This window comes from Monodelphis domestica, chromosome 1 (assembly GCF_027887165.1).
Source record: "Monodelphis domestica isolate mMonDom1 chromosome 1, mMonDom1.pri, whole genome shotgun sequence".
Classification (NCBI taxonomy): Eukaryota; Metazoa; Chordata; class Mammalia; order Didelphimorphia; family Didelphidae; genus Monodelphis; species Monodelphis domestica.
The window spans coordinates 264,939,554-264,957,817 of NC_077227.1; the positions used below are offsets into that span (position 1 = coordinate 264,939,554).

An 18,264-nucleotide genomic window follows, 5' to 3' on the forward strand; every position below is an offset into this window, starting at 1 on the left:
AGATCCCAGGACCAGAAAAGTCTTCAGAAGTCATCTAATCAAGTCACATTAATATAAATATTGTGTGTAGAAAACAAGCAGAGGTAATAAAAATAATAAGCGAATAGATTTATTACATGCTTAATATTTGCAAAGAATTTGGAATACAAATAGAAAAGTAGAAACAGCCCCTGTTTTTTTTAACATTATTTTATTTGGTCATTTTCATACATTGTTCATTGGAAACAGATAATTTTCTTTTCCTCCCCCCCAACACTCCCCTACCCCTTCCCTAGCTGATGTGCGATTCGTCTGGGTATCCCATGTGTCCTTGCTCTGAACCCATTTCCTTGTTGTTGGTATTTGCATTAGGGCGCTCATTTAGCGTCTCTCCTTGATCATGTCCCCTCAACCTCTGTAGTCAGGCAGTTGCTTTTCCTCCGTGTTTTTACTCCCTCAGTTTGTCCTCTGCTTGAGGATAGTTGTTTTTAACAGCTCCTGTTCTTAAGAAGCTCACATTCTAATGGGGAAAACAGCATATATAAAAAAGCATATATAAAAAAATTTTAGCCTAAAGTCAATTGGAAAGTCCTGTGGTCTTTCGGCTGCAAATGTCTTAGATTTCATCTCTTCTAGTAAAACTATATCTATTTCTCATGCTAAACTATTTGGCAATCCAATGACACTGGTGACAAGAACTTTCTTTTTCATGTCTTAAGTAGCCATAGCTGATGAGGTAGGGACTATAGATAATACCTGCAAAAACAGTTGCCAAATCAGCCTAGATTTGGTTCCCTGGATGATGATTTCAGAGATGAGGCTTTTATTCAAAATCCTATTTTCTCCAAAGCTCTTGAACCCAAAGTCCTGGACTATCTGAGATGAGGTGATGATCATAATGGTTGCAGTGGCTTGACTTAGCTGGAGCATCTTACATTCCATCTCTCCCTCAGAGTGCCTTAGGTTCAGCTATTCTCCCCCATAAGTGGCAGTTGGTTAGCAATTAGCAGATGTGTCTGATCTTTTCTCTAGATGGGTTGCTTCCCAAGATAATGACCACAGGGCCTGGACTGAAAACAAAATAAGACTGAAAAGGTGAGAGTCATGTTATATAAAGCTCTAAATGCCAAAATGAGGATTTTGGTTTTTTTGTACTAGAACCAATAGATTGCCACTGAATATTTTTGAGTAAGAAAGCAATACGGTCACATCTGTTTTAGGAATATCTATTTAGCCACTATGTAAAGGACAGAATGAAGAATAGAAAAATAGGAGGCATCAAGGCCAATTAAGTTTGTGGTACCCACAATAAGGACTGTAACTCATATTGAGGAAGGGAAGAGAAGAGAACAGCATGATCTCAGAAGGGCTGTGGGGTCAGAAGATGGATTCACAGCCCACTTTTCCATAATAGCCAATTGTGAAATTTGTCTCCTTCATAACTAAACATACCCTCTTCCCAGTACAGTCCCAATATTTTCCCACTCTACCTCCAGCAGCTATCTGAATATTAGCATCTCAGTGTGCTTTTGCTCTAACTCCAATCTAAGCATCTACAGAAGGCATCACTGAGAAATTCTTCCTTTGATATACTTACTCACTTCCTGTCCCTAGTATCAGACTACCTGTTCTGCATTCTAGGGCAGTAATTGGTCTGCCACTTCTCTTTTTATTTTGAGTGGGACAGAGCTAATTGTATAGGATGAGCAAGTATATATGATTTACAATCTACATCATAAATATATCATTATTTCCCCATAAAATCTGTTCTTTTACCCAACTTATATTGATGACATCACTATTCTTTTCTTTTTTAAAAATTAATTCATTTAGTCAATTTAGAACATTATTCCTTGGTTACAATAATCACAATATTTCCCTCCCTCCCCTTCACCCACCACCTCAGTCGATGCACAATTTCATTGGGTATTACTTGTGTCCTTGATCAAAACCTATTTCCATGTTGTTGTTGTTTGCACTAGGATGTTCATTTAAAGTCTACATCCTGAACCATATCCTCCTGACCCATGTAATCAAGCAGTTGTTTTTCTTCAGTGTTTCTACTCCCACAGTTTTTCCTCTGAATGTGGATAATGTTCTTTCTCGTAGATCCCTCTAGGTTGTTCAGGATCACTGCATTGCCACTAATGGAGAAGTCCATTACCTTTGATTGTACCACAGTGTATCAGTCTCTGTGTACAATGTTCTCCTGGTTCTGCTCCTTTCACTCTGCATCAATTCCTGGAGGTTGTTCCAGTTCACATGGAATTCCTCCAATTCATTGTTCCTTTTAGCACAATAGTATTCCATCACCAACATATGCCACAATTTGTTCAGCCATTCCCCAATTGAAGGGCATCCCCTCATTTTCCAATTTTTTTGCCACCACAAAGAGCGCATCTATGAATATTCTTGTACAAGTCTTTTTCCTTATTATCTCTTTGGGGTACAAACCCAGCAGTGCTATGGCTGGATCAAAGGGCAGACAAAGACATCACAATTCTTAAAGTTACCAAGTTTCACAATCCTGTTATCATACTCAATTCTTCACTTTCTTTTACCTCATGTATTCAAACAGTTGCCACATATTATCATTTTTTTAAAAATAATTTTTATTTGATCATTTCCAAGCATTATTCATTAGAGACAAAGATCATTTTCTTTTCCTCCCCTCCCCCATAGCTGACACACGATTCCACTGGGTTTCACATGTGTTCTTGATTCGAACCCATTTCCATGTTGTTGGTATTTGCACTAGAGTGTTCATTTAGAGTCTCTCCTCAGTCATATCCCCATAGCCCCTGTAGTCAAGCAGTTGCTTTTCATCGGTGTTTTTACTCCCACAGTTTATCCTCTGCTTGTGGATAGTGTTTTTTAGATCCCTGCAAGTTGTTCTGGGACATTGCATTGATCCTAATGGAGAAGTCCATTACCTTCGATTGTACCACAGTGCATCGGTCTCTGTGTACAATGTTTTCCTGGTTCTGCTCCTTTCGCTCTGCATCACTTCCTGGAGGTTGTTCCAGTCTCCATGGAGTTCCTCCACTTTATTATTCCTTTTAGCACAATAATATTCCATCACCAACATATACCACAATTTGTTCAGCCATTCCCCAATTGAAGGGCATCCCCTCATTTCTAATTTTTGGCCACCACAGAGTGCAGCTATGAATATTCTTGTACAAGTCTTTTTTCCTTATTATCTCTTTGGGGTACAAACCCAGCAGTTCCTTGGCTGGATCAAAGGGCAGACAGTCTTTTATCGCCCTTTGGCATAGTTCCAAATTGCCCTCCAGAATGGTTGGATCAATTCACAACTCCACCAGCAATGAATTAGTGTCCCTACTTTGCCACATCCCCTCCGGCATTCATTACTTTCCATAGCTGTCATGTTAGCCAATCTGCTAGGTGTGAGGTGATACCTCAGAGTTGTTTTGATTTGCATTTCTCTGATTATAAGAGATGTAGAGCACTTTTTCATGTGCTATATTAATAGTTTTGATTTCTTTGGCTGAGAACTGCCTGTTCATGTCCCTTGCCCATTTATCAATTGGAGAATGGCTTGATTTTTTGTACAATTGATTTAGTTCTTTGTAAATTTGAGTAATTAAACCTTTGTCAGAGGTTTTTATGAAGATTGCTTCCCAATTTGTTGCTTTCCTTCTGATTTTAGTTATATTGGCTTTTTAATTTGATGTAGTCGAAATTGTTTATTTTACATTTTGTGACTCTTTCTATGTCTTGCTTGGTTTTAAAGTCTTTTCCTTCCCAAAGGTCTGACATGTATACTATTCTGTGTTTGCCTAATTTACTTATAGTTTCCTTCTTTATGTCCAAGTCATTCACCCATTTTGAATTTATCTTGGTGTAGGGAGTGAGGTGTTGATCCAAACCTAATCTCTCCCACACTGTCTTCCAATTTTCCCAGCAGTTTTTATCAAATAGTGGATTTTTGACCCAAAAGCTGGGATCTTTGGGTTTATCATATATTGTCTTGCTGAGGTCACTTGCCCCAAGTCTATTCCACTGATCCTCCTTTCTGTCTTTTAGCCAGTACCAAATTGTTTTGATGACTGCTGCTTTGTAATATAGTTTGAGATCTGGGACTGCAAGGCCCCCTTCCTTTGTATTTTTTTTTCCATTATTTCCCTGGATATCCTTGATCCTTTGTTATTCCAAATGAACTTTGTTATGGTTTTTTCTAAATCAGTAAAGAAATTTTTTGGAAGTTCCATGGGTATGGCACTAGATAGATAGATAAGTTTGGGTAGGATGGTCATTTTTACTATATTGGCTCGTCCTACCCATGAGCAGTTAATGTTTTTCCAATTGCTCAAGTCTGGTTTTAGTTGTGTGGAGAGTGTTTTGTAGTTGTGTTCATATGGTTCCTGTGTTTGTCTCGGGAGATAGATTCCTAGGTATTTTATTTTGTCTAAGATGCTTTTGAATGGGATTTCTCTTTCTAGTTTTTGCTGCTGAGCTGTGTTGGAGATGTATAGAAATGCTGATGACTTATGCGGGTTTATTTTGTATCCTGCAACTTTGCTAAAGTTGTTGATTATTTCAATTAGCTTTTTGGTTGAATCTCTAGGATTCTTTAATTCATCATGTCATCTGCAAAGAGCGATAACTTGGCTTCCTCCTTGCCTATTTTGATGCCTTCAATTTCTTTTTCTTCTCTAATTGCTACTGCTAGTGTTTCTAGTACAATGTCAAATAGTAGAGGTGATAATGGGCATCCTTGTTTCACTCCTGATCTTATTGGGAATGCATCTAGTTTATCCCCATTGCAGATGATATTAGCTGATGGTTTTAGATATATACCGTTTATTATTTTTAGGAACTACCCTCCTATTCCTATGCTTTCTAGTGTTTTTAATAGGAATGGATGTTGTATTTTATCAAAGGCTTTTTCTGCGTCTATTGAAATAATCATATGATTTTTGTTGGTTATATTATCATTTTTATACCTACATATTTTTCATTTGTCCCCTTCTTTCTGCTCATGCAACAATGATAGCAGTTCAGACTCTCATCCACTGATCTGTTGAAATAGTTACTTAATTGGTCTCCCTACCTCAAATCTGCTCATTTCAGTTCATCTTTCACATACCTCCCAAAGTGATTTTCTTAAATGGCAGACCATGTCATTATTCTATTCAGTAAAACTCCAGTGGCCCTCTGTTGACCCTGGGATCAAATACAAACTTGACCCAACCTACATTTCCAACTTTATTAGTCTCCTTCCTGCGTTCAGTAGTCTAACTAAACTGGCCTGCTTGTTCTTCCTCATATATAAAAAACCTCCCAAAAAACAGAACTAAAATTCTGAGATCTAAGTAAGAAATTTAGGTATGGTACTATATTCCTTAAGCAGAATCATAAAGAAAGAGGAATGAATTCATTTTGAAAACTTACTGAGTTGAAATCAGAGACAATAAAAATATCTTTAAAACAGAAATCCACACATTTGGCTAGTTAATTAGCTGAATAAATACTAATAGATAATTATTATTTAGACGTCTATTCCCTCCCCAGGACATACACAGAGATTTTTTAAAAATAATAAAATAGTTTGTCATTACTTTCAAGAGCAAAAATGTTTGTGCACTCTAAGTAGATAAATTTTTTCTAAAATACTGTTTATTTCATCTTTAACCCTTTAATGTCTATTTTATATAATTTATAATGTGCACAACTTAACAATAAACATTTATATAATTTACTAGTAAATATAATTTTGTTGGGTATGCTAAGACTTTTTTATTGATTAGGATATGTGTTTAAAAATATAGAGAAATTATGCTGTTTGTTCAGCAAAGAATTCAGTAATTCAGGTGTAAATTAGTAGATCTCATATGAGTGGAAGGAAAGATTCCTAGGAAAGATGTTCTGGAGGTAGATTTAATTGGATTAAACCACATGTACAAGGATGTTAGAGTAAAAGGGAGGTAAAAAAAATCACTTCAAAATGGTGAAACTTTTATCGTTAGAATTAGTATTTTTGATAGAAATCAAGAATTTTGGATGAGAGGTTTGGGGGAAAATATAATAAATTCCATTTTGAATATGTTGAGATGGAAATGGTCATTCTGTGTTTAATCATTTTATAAAAATTATTCATGTATTTTAGAGCCATATCACTCTGTTTTTGGGTCCTTGGCACAGAGCCTTCGTGTAATAGATGCTAATTGGTAATTGTTGATTAATTTATGATTGAATGGAATTGAATTGAGTTGAATACGATTGAAGGTATTTATACCTTTCTCAGAGAGAATTTAAAAGGATAATGCTATGGTTGAATGGTCACTCTTCTGAGTGATCCTTAGAAGGTAATTCCAGGATCAGGCCATTCCCAGCCTAGAGCCAGAAGTAGAGAAAGAACCTGGTAAAGAATTTCTTTTACCTTTCCTCTCCACTACCTCTGGTGCCAAGTAGCACCAGAACTACTTCATCAAAAGGAGGCATCTTATCTAGTCAATTCCAGAGAAATTAAGATTGAGCATACAGAAATACATGCTTCAAGTGCTCAGATATGAAAATGCTCAGATACAGAGAGGCAGGCCCTCATGGCTGGAATATGCTTCAAGAAGATGATCTCTGGTAGTAGAGAAGAGATCTGGCTATGACCTTTCAAGAGATAATGTGTTCTATGAGGAAGACTGGGATTCCAGCCAAACAATAAGTCATGCAAAAAAAAATACTGTACATAGGTGGAACTCTTTGAGGACTCTTTGGGAGAAAAAAGGACTCAGCAGTACTGGAGTTTTAAGTTGCTGTGGCCATATATATTCCCTACATATGTGCCTCACAACCATCATACTCTTTTAAATTTTTAGAAAAGTGTGCTTCAGTTCTATGGGAAAAGATTTTGTACTCTGTGACATTTTGGTAAATGCCTTTCTATGAGCTGTTGTGTCTATTGGATGATTATTAATAGGAAGCATATTCTTGGAAGCTATAGTTTTTGTAGTACCTAAGCAAAGGATACCCTAGAACCTGGGAGTAGCAGTCATGTATTGGGACCCAACCTACAAGTGTGGGTACAAGTTCGGAGAGTATCTTAGAGGTAGTATTACATTAGTATTTGAAAGGATCTCATTTGCCATTTACACCATCACAAACATGAAAAATAATCCGCTTTACAATATACTCAAAAAGTGATTACCCAGCCATTGCTTGACAATGTCCAATGAAATCCCAAGGCAGCCCATTTAATTTTCAGATAGCTCTGTTACAAAGTTTTTCTTCCATCAAGCCTAAATTTGTCTCTTGGCAGCTTATACTCTTAGCTCCTAGTTCTGCCCTCTGGGGCTAAATAGAGCAAGTCTAATCCCTCTTCCACATGACAACCTTTCAAATGCTTGAAGACAGCTATCATGTCCCCCTGGAGTCTTTTCTAGGCTAAATATCCATATTTCCTTGAAACAGTTTTCACATAGTGGGCCGTTTCATGTCATAAATCAGAATAATGATCTCATTTCATGAAGGTCTATTAGTATTCCCAAAGTTACTCACTACAATCCAGATTTATTCTTGGATCAAAGTATATAGATCCTCTTTTGCATTAAGGGATCTTCTTTTTGTGCCTAAGAACAGATTTTGGTTCTTTTGTTTTTTAAAATTCACAGTCCTTTCCTTTTCTTAACATTGTGTTTTACTTTCAAATAGACAGGTTCTCTCTTGAGAAGAAAACGTTAAAGAATTAAAATCTTCCTTGTCTAAGTTTTCTATCTCCAAATGATGTTAGCCATACTTCCTTTCCCATCTAGATTCAAATATTCAGCTAGAGACTAGAGTGAATGTTCATAATTTTGTTTTGTCATTTCATCATATTTTCTACTTAACATTTTCACTTTTAGGTTTATTTCACCATCATTCTCTTGTTAAAGCAAAAAAGGTCACAGTTTTGTTTCATATAGGCAGTATATTATCAGAGTTTCTAAAACAATTCAATCACTAGAGATTTTTAGTTTGTTTGATAAAGCCCATTCTCTTTATCACATACTGACTCATGTGTCTTACCTTTGCTATACAGTAGACAAATATATGACTGTTCTAATTAAAATCTGGACGAAGAAAATTATTACAAGAAGTAATGTATTAACCATATAATGTTTTGGAATGGTAGTGGGTGGCTGTCATAATTTCTTCTTCTACAGTATATGAAAATGGAAAATAAAGTAGGTTTTTTTTGGTTGGGAAAGAAGATTTCATGTTATCTATGTTTGCAGGCTTTCTGGCTCATATGCTGGAGGAATCCTTGCTGCGGGGGTGTTTTCATTTTCTCGCCTAACATGGCAGTGGTCCATTGCAGCAGAGGTTTTTAGCCTAAACAATTTGTTTGTGGGGCTGCTTATGGCTCTTGCTGCACATTTTGAGAAGGCAACAACTGCAGAAGACAGATCAAAGGTAACCTATTTTGATCAAAGTAAAATTATTTTTGTTTTAATTTTTGAACAACTGCTGTATTTTTAAAAGAACTTCAATTTAAATATTAAACTTATATGTTCCACTTACTGCCACAGCAATCTAGATAATATTGGCTGAATAAGAATGTTCAGTTATTTTACTGTACACTGCTACTTTCCCCTTTATAAAACCTTCTCAAATTAAAAAGTCAGTTTCCTGTGTAAAGAACTCTTTCTTTAGATGATATAGTAGATCAGGTAGTTTTGCTTTGATTAAATGTCTAATAGCTTTAAGATAATTTTAGATGCCAATATATCTCACACTCTAATTATACTTTACTATGTTATTAAATAGTGATTCTTGAAGGGTATGCCACAAATTTTGCTAAGCATTCCCTGAACAGGATGAGTTGTTTTATGTTTGTTTGTTTATTTGTTTGTTTTTTATTGGACTTGTGAGTTCATCAATGTAGAGGAAAAACTCTTGAGGATCTTTCCCTATCATTGAAGCTTGTAATCTTAACAGACTTGCCTGGAGAAATTGAAAGGTTTAATTTATTATGTGACCGTAACCTTTCTGGGCCTCAGTTACTTTATCTATAAAATGAGGTTAGACTAAATCATATTTAAAGTTTCTTCTAACTTCAAATTCTATATCAATATGAGGTATTAGTAGTATTAATTCACATGCCCATAGTGCTTTTAACTTTCTTCATAGTAACCTATAGTACAAGTATAACCACTTGTTACTTCTGTTTTACAGAAGAAGAAACTGAGTTTCAGAACTGGTAAGTGACTTTGCCACAGATAACAGAATTACAAAGTATCAGAGTTTGCTACCACAAGGACATTTTTGGTAAATAGGTTACCCCTCCAGTGCACAGCTACCCATGACCCACCTACTTAAGGAGAAATGAAAAATTGAGTCAGATTACAAGCTACAATTAAAATATGGTAAACTGTCATTACTAAAGTTTTGAATGTTGGCAAAGGTTTAATGTATAAGTATTCTTTTCTCCATTTCAGCTACCTACCTGACAAACAGGGTTTTCAGGCAGTAAAAAGAGACTATTTTTCACTTAGAGATGTCTCTCAGTTGAACAGATAATATGAGTAGATTTGTCTTTTGTTCTATCATTATAAGAATTTAGTTTAATAAATAACAAGATAGAATTTTTTCTTAATTGTTCAAGTTTTTCTTTAATGTAAGCCATTTAATTTAAACAGCAAAAATTATTATGAGATATGGAACTTTTTTCTTTTATATCCTAATTGGTGGGTACCACCAGGATGTTTGCCTAACAGTGAAGCCTATTTTCTTCAAATCAGCCTGAGTAATGGAAAGCAGAATGGCATGTTGGGTGGAGAACCATACACTATTTGTGTCACCCTGAGCGAGTCACTTATGGTGCTCCAGGCATCTGTGTAAGACTTGAAGCAACAGAGTACCATGTGGGGAAAAAAAGTTCTTATCTTAGTATCTTTGTACATACCAGTGACATCACAGGTCTCATCCTTATTCTTATACTAAATAGTCATCCCTGCAATATCACTAAAAATATATTCTTCAGACTTCTAGGTTCCTCACTATGGAGAACAATTAAAAATGGTAGAGGATTATTTTGTAAATACTGTGCTTATCTCTTAATTACAGCAAATATATCCAAAATACTTTATTTGAAACAACTCAATAAAGTAGGAAGTAAGTTTGTATTGTCCCATTATGCAGGTTACACAATTGGAGTTTAGAGAGGTGAAGTGATCCCTATCTAGTGAATTGAATTCTGTATTATCCCCCCCACCATGTTTTCTTATCCCTGAGTTAATCATGGAGTGGTAGCCATAGATCTGACCTTGAGATTCATAGAGATATGGCTGTAAATCTCACTTCTGACACATTTAAAGATCTATATCAACAGAGGAAATGCTTCACCTTGAGCCCTCTATACTGAAGAAATCACAGGCTGGACACCCAGTCAGTAAAGTGGGTTATATCAAAGAATACTTTTCTATGGCTGAAAAAAAAGTTTGACAACCAACCTTGGTTATAACTTCACTGACTTTTTACATGATTGCAAAAAATATTGTTTAACAGAACAAAAACTAAATAAAATAATATTGTTTACAAATGTGAAATCCCAGGGATAAAAACATTGGATTTTGGTGAAGCTGCCATCATGAAATAAAACCATTTCTTGAGTATCTTTGGCAAACTTCAATTTGCTGCAGAACTATAAGCACCCACAGGCCTCAAATGAAAAATATAATTGTACACTTGATAGATATAGATGTAACTTAAAAAAATAAAAATTGTAAATGTTTTAATCTATTGTAGCGCATGTGATAATTTTAAATAAATTTAATATGATCAAAGTATTTATACAAGTATATGTGTACAAAAGATATAAATAAAAACAAACCTCCAAAGTCAGTTATTAGTATCTTCTCCCATTTTTAAAGCAGGAGCTATCACCAGATAACAGATGACTACTCAATCTAGATGTTCTAGCCTAGTCTTTTTATCAACTTCCAGGCATGTATTTTCAGCTGCCTATTAGGCATCTAACATTACCTGGATGCATGGTCTTTCAAATTCAGCAAATACAAAACTGAACTCATTGTCATTTTTCTAAAACATATTCTTCCTCACTTCCTTATTTATATTAAACCTAAAATCATTCTTTCTATCATAGACTCCTGAAAGCCGTCCAAAATTCCTTATAATCATGGATAACACAAACAGCCATAAACTCAAAAGCAGTGATATGAGCCTTACTAAGCTTTGTATCCCCTCTAGTTCATAGAATAGCATCTGAAGTACAGCAGATAGCAGGATCCTTTCTTGAAGTGTTGAGTTACATATTAAGCTGTTTATTAAAAATAAATATTTTATGATAGGTAATGATGGTGGTAGTGACAAAATAAATCATTCACAGATTTTATTCAGTGTTCATACATTTTATATTATTTATTATTATTATTTAGTCAATTTAGACCATTATTCCTTGGTTACAAGAATCATATTCTTTCCCTCCCTTTCCTTCCCTACCCCTCCCGTAGCCGACACACAATTTCACAGGGTCTTACATGTGTCCTTGATCGGATCCCATTTCCATGTTGTTGATGTTTGCACTAGGATGATCATTTAGAGTCTACATCCCCAATCATATCCCCATCGACCCATGTGATAAAGCAGATGTTTTTGGTGTTTCTACTCCCACAGTTTTTCCTCTGAATGTGGATAGTGTTCTTTCTCGTAGATCCCTCCAAGTTTTTCAGGATCTCTGCATTGCCACTAATGGAGAAGTCCATTACATTCGATTGTACCACAGTGTGTCAGTCTCTGTGTACAATGTTCTCCTGGTTCTGCTCCTCTCACTCTGCATCAATTCCTGGAGGTTGTTCCAGTCTCCATGGAATTCCTCTAGTTCATTATTCCTTTGAGCACAATAGTATTCCATCACCAACAGATACCACAATTTGTTCAGCCATTCTCCAATTGAAGGGCATCCCCTCATTTTCCAATTTTTGGCCACCACAAGGAGCGCAGCTATCAATCTTTTTGTACAAGTCTTTTTCCTTATTATCTCTTTGGGGTACAAACTGTAACAGTTAAAATTTAGGAATATGGGGAGACTGAGGCAGGTAGAAATTAGTTTCTCTCTGCAAGGAGTATTATATTTTTTAGAGGTTTATTAAAGGTTAAAGATTAAAGAAAATACAGAATAAGAAAAAACACGTGCCTAGGCCAGAGGCCTAGGCAAGATAACCTCACATCACATCATGGAAGAGACGTGTCTGCTCCAAAATGGAAGTCCAAAAGAATGAAAAGAGAGCCAAAAACCTTTGCCACCAGCTTAAATCCTTCCTTGATCTCGGCCCACCTCAGAATTCCCGTGAGATTACAAAGCATTTTGGGGAAGTGGAGCAAAAGCTTGTGGGGATTGTAGTCCTGTATTTGAATCTATTTTTTACAAAACTCAGCAGTGCTATGGCTGGATCAAAGGGCAGACAGTCTTTTATCACCCTTTGGGCATAGTTCCAAATTGCCCTCCAGAATGGTTGGATCAATTCACAACTCCACCAGCAATGAATCAATGTCCCTACTTTGCCACATTCCCTCCAGCATTCATTACTTTCCTTTGCTGTCATGTTAGCCAATCTGCTAGGTGTGAGGTGATACCTCAGAGTTGTTTTGATTTGCATCTCTCTGATTATAAGAGATTTAGAACACTTTTTCATGTGCTTATTAATGGTTTTGATTTCTTTGACTGAAAATTGCCTGTTCATGTCCCTTGCCCATTTATCAATTGGAGAATGGCTTGATTTTTTGTACAATTGGTTTAGCTCTTTGTAAATTTGAGTAATTAAACCTTTATCAGAGGTTTTTATTATGAAAATTGTTTCCCAATTTGTTGCTTCCTTCTAATTTTGGTTACATTGGTTTTGTTTGTACAAAAACTTTTTAATTTGATGTAATCAAAATTATTGATTTTATATTTTGTGATTTTTTTCTAACTCTTGTTTGGTCTTAAAGTCTTTCCTTTCCCAAAGATCTGACATGTATACTATTCTGTATTCACCTAATTACTGTTTCCTTCTTTATATTTAAGTCATTCACCCATTGTGAGTTTATCTTGGTGTAAGGTGTGAGATGTTGACATACATTTTATTTTAAGTAAATTCTTTAATTTATTGATCATATCAATATTATTTTTATTTTTCCCCAGATATCCAAGATCGGTGCCTTCTGCTGTGGCCTTAGCCTATGCAATCAGCACACAATAATACTTTATGTATTATGCATTGCAATGTGGGTTCTCTTCCGACTTTTTAAAGAGAAGGTAGGTGTTTGAACCTTATAAAATGGTGTAGATGAAAAGCTTTTTAAAGATTTTATTAGGACCCAACATAATTATGGGGCAACAGTGGATGGAATGTGGGGCCTTGAGTCAGGAAAATTCAACTTCATAAGTTCAAATCTGGCCTTAAACACTTACTATTTCTTTGATCTTGGGGAAGTCATTTAATCCTGTTTGTCTCAGTTTCCTCATCTGTAAAATGATGTGGAGAAAGAAATTTCATACATTCTAGTTTCTTTCTCAAATGGGGGGCAGCTGGGTGGCTCAGTGGATTGAGAGCCAGGCTTAGAGATGGGAGATCCTAGATTCAAATCTGTTCTCAGCAGACACTTGCTAGTTATGTGACCCTGGGCAAATCACTTAACCCTCATTGCCTAGCCCTTACCACTCTTCTGTCTTAGAAACAATGCACAGTATTGATTCTAAAATGGAAAGTGAGGGTTTAGAAAAAAAGAAAGAAAACATCAAATGGGGTCATGAAGAATCTAACATGATGGGGGAGCATCTGGGTGGCTCAGTGGATTGAGAACCAGGCCTAGAGACTGGAGGTCTCAGGTTCAAGTCAGGCCTCAGACACTTCCCAGTTGTGTGACCCTGGGCAAGTCACTTAACCCCCATTGCCTAGTCCTTACCACTCTTCTGCCTTGGAGTCAATATAATATTGACTCCAAGATGGAAGGTAAGGGTTTTTATTAAAAAAAAACAAACAAAAAAGAGTCTAACATAATGGAAAAACAGCTGAATAACAATAAAAATATAATCATACTTTAAAAAAATCAAAGAACTTGAGACCATTTTTCCCCATGAGAATAATAATATTCCTCATTTGTAAAAATATTATAAATAACCATAATCCATAAATACAGAAAATATTTTTAAAAGTAGGATATATAAAAATTATACAACAGTAGACAGTACTCCCCAAAAAAGTCAAAGACAGATAAAGAGAATCTATTTGTATGGATTGCAAAATGTCCAAAAATGAATATTAAAAAAATTGAATCAACTTATAAAAAAAAGAGAATGATAAACCAATATTACCATGGCTACTGGGAAAATAGTAAACATTTTTTGCCTTAGAGGGAAAAGAATCCCTGGGCCTCAGTTTCCTCACCAAAAAAAAATGCTATAAAGTTTAACTAAACAACTTCTGAAGCTCCAAATCTGTGAATCAAAGATAAGATGCTTTCAAAGACCATAATACATGAAACTGAATGGAATAAGGAGCATCAATATAAAGGAAACCTAAAGTTTAAAAATGCTCCTTATTCTACCAGACCTCTCTTCCAGAGCTCATAATGAACTTTGTGCAAAGCACACGTTTGTATCCCCATGAACCTTACCATCTCTCTTAAGTAACAAAGATAATAGCTCTCTTATTAACAGAGTTAAATACATCATCTTAGGCAGAAGAAACATCTTACCAACCAGAATTATTTGAGGCTTTGTCTGGACGTCTAGATTTTTTTAGACTATTGCCTGATTAATTTGTTTCCTAATTCACTGCTTGCTCCAGAGGGAAACCATATATTCTGATTGCTAAAGTGACTTTAAAAAAAACCATACAGGCATTTTGGTAAAATTGTTCTTATACCCTTTAACAATTTATGTATTTCAGTATCACCAGGCTTTATTTTCTATTATAGAATATTCATTTGATAATGCTAATCCAAATGTAATTACTTATTCCACTCAGGTAAAATTTAATTGTAAACTCCTCCATGGCAAGAACTGTCTTTTGTCTTTTTTTTGTATTCCTAGAACTTAGCACAGTGCCTGGCACATAGTAAGTGTTTAATAAATGCTTATTAACTGAATTTGAGTATTGAGTTAATTTTAAAATATGAATGTCTCTCAATTTTAAAGTAAAAACCAACATCTTCCAATAGAGTAATCATAATTTTAAAAAAATCAATATTTGAACTTTTCAAATTCACCAGGAAAGATAACTCTGAGGTCTTAGCAAAATTTTGTAGATTTTCCCCTTTATTTTAGAAATCAATTTGGTGAGGAAAAAATATTTTCTAAATGAAGAATAAGAGGTCTCTCATATCTGAGAGGATAATTGTTACTATAAAAGGGCCAATTAAAGCAAATCTATTTAAAACTGTGTTGATTGTTTCAAAGAAAGTAGTTTTAAAAAGATTTGTTTGGGGCTTTATCTTGAAAAGTTAAATTCAAATTATTGAAATACTTCATTTTATCTTCTACCTTTTAAAACTGAAGGTTACACTTCGAGTTATGCTCTAATTCTTATAATGAACAATGAATTCTGTTGTGGAGGATTTGGGGGATGTGGTTTTTGAACAAAATTTATGATAAGACAGCCTTCAAATCTCATTTGACTTTCTTAGTAAGAACATATAGCGTTATGGTTGAAAAATAATCAATGAGGCAGCTAGGTGGCTCAGTATATAGAGAACCAGGCCTGAGACAGGAGGTTCTGAGTTCCAATTTGGCCTCAGACACTTACTAGATATGTGACTCTGGGCATGTCATTTAGCCACAGTTGCCTAGCCCTTACCACTTCTGCCCTGGATGGAATACTTAGGATACTTGGTATTGATTCAAGCACAAAAGGTGAGGATTTTTTTTTTTTAAAGAAAAGAAAGATAGTCCAGGGCTTCACCGATTTTCCCAAGGGCTCCTTTTAATTCTTTGATATTCAAATCATTTCTTAAAAAAAAAAAATAAACCAGAGACCAACATGGAAACTTTTGGTGAGTTGGGCTATAGGTAGGCACTAGTATTAAAACAGGAATAGGTGTTTGAATACAGTCATTGCCCTGGAACTTCCTCTTTTTTCCATTTCCACATACCTGGACATTTCACCCCTCTTCTCCTTTACTCCATTATTTGATGAAAAGGCAGGTGGCACATTCATTGTTCTCATAATCATCACCCCCACATTTCTTTTTCCTCTTTCTCTATCTTATAGGTTCTTTTCCTGCTGCTTAAAAAAAAAGCTCAAATTTCCCCATCCTTAAAAAATCTTTACTAAATCCTACTGTTCCTTCTGCCTTTCATCTTCTATCTGTCTTCCTTCTTTCTGTCAAACCTCTTGAGAAGTCTGTCTTTATTCTTCATTCACTCCTCCTCCTCTTATTCTTCTGAATTCTTTGTAATTTGGCCTCTGACATTGTTTCATAGAACCCTCTTTCTCCAAATTTGCCAGTAATCTCTCATTTACTAAATCTAATGGACTTTTACTAGTTCTTTTCTTTCTTGACCTCTTTGCATCATATGATATGGTGACTATCTTTCCTTTCTGAATAATTTCTCCTCTCTGAGTTTTCTTAAAACTTTTCCTTCCTACTTCTTCCTCTCCCTTGGCTGGACCATTGAGCTATAACATGTTCTCTACCTGGGTACAATCCCCAAGGCTGTGCCTGAACCCTTCTCATTTCTCTCTATTCTTATTTGGTGAGCTCATTAGCTTCTACAGATTTTATCATCATCTCTATGTGGGTAACTCACACACACACACACACACACACACACACACACACACACACACACACACACACAAACACAGCCATAGTCTCTATGTGGATTACATATACACACACACACATATATATATATATATATATATGTATACACATATATCCATAGTCTCTCTCTTGAGTTCCTGGATTGGCATCTCAGATTCAAATTTTACAAATAAGAATTCATTATCTTTTCCCAAAACCCATTTTCTATATTTTCCTGTTTTCAGTACTTTCTTGTTGAGAATACCACCATTCTTGTCACAAAGGTTTCTAACCTCTTTCCGTCTCATCAACATCTCACCTTCACTCATTTCATATAACCAGTAAGTTTCTAAATATTTTTATCACATCCATCAACCATCACTGTCCTTAAAGTCTTCCATCACCTCTTGCCTAGTCCATCATCGGTAGCATTTTAAGTGGTATCCCAGTCTTAAATCTCTCTCCACATAGCTGCCAAAGTGATTTTCCTAAAACACAATTCTGACTCTATCATACACACCTATAACTTGTAGGATGACATTCTGTTTCTTTTCTCTGTAACGTTGCACTGACCATTTCCCATGCCAAGAATATACTCCCTCCTCAACTGTACTCTCTGGAATCTCTGTTTTCTTCAAGACTCAGCTGAAGTACCCTCTTGTAGGAGAGGCCTTTCTTGACCCCTTTGAGCTTCTAGTGCCTTCTCCACCAAGGCTATTTTATATCTATTTGGTATGTGTTTTATAATACCTAGATATGTTGGGTTGTCTCTCCAGGATTTGAATTCCTTTAGGACAGGGAGTGTTTTGCATTTATCTTTATAAACATGACTGGCAAGTAGTAGACACTTAGTGAATGAATGAATGTTCATTATTGACAAATTTTCTAATTGGTTATTTCATTAGGGTGACTTTTGCTTCAAATGGAAACATCATGGCATAGTTTAGATTGTTAGCCAAGCTCAGAATCAGTAAAACCCCTGATGTATACTGTTTGTATACTCCTGGGCAAATAAATCACTTAGCTTCTCAGAACTCCAGGCAATTCTCTTAGATTTTTAAATTACAAAAGTTACTGATCTATATTGGGGAAGAGACTTTTCCTACTGTTTAGTTCCTTCCAGAGGTCTTTACAGTCACAGACCCAAAACAAAAAGTAATTTCTAGAGATTCAAATAATGAATAGTGAGATAATGAGAATCCCCTATAGGTTAAGAAAATGCTTGAAAATTTATTTTTAGTGTCCTATAGTCCATGTTCTACATTATCTATTGTGGTCAAGAAAAGTTATTTTTAAATATTGAAGGCCATCTCAAAACAATAATGTAATGTAAGGGCTATTTTCACTGTATCTTTTTAAATGAAGCATCTAATATAGCCACTCAAGAAATATTTATAGTAGTAGTCCATACGTTGTATATGTCATAATCATGATACAGAAAATAAACCAAGACTGTTGCTGAAGAAGACAGGGAAGTACACCAACATCGGAAGGACACTTCCTGGCATGTACAGTATGGGCCAACAACATTTCATCACT

General features: G+C 35.4%; 1 protein-coding gene across 1 annotated transcript in view; it reads left to right on the plus strand.

The window, feature by feature from the left end:
- TMEM260 (transmembrane protein 260) overlaps nt 1-18,264 on the plus strand; it is a 106,518-nt gene that overhangs the window by 54,203 nt on the left and 34,051 nt on the right. The window contains exons 4-5 of the mRNA XM_007472937.3: nt 8,214-8,391; nt 13,121-13,234. Of these exons, the coding sequence (XP_007472999.1) occupies nt 8,214-8,391; nt 13,121-13,234 (292 nt within the window). The remainder of the gene's footprint in view (nt 1-8,213; nt 8,392-13,120; nt 13,235-18,264) is intronic.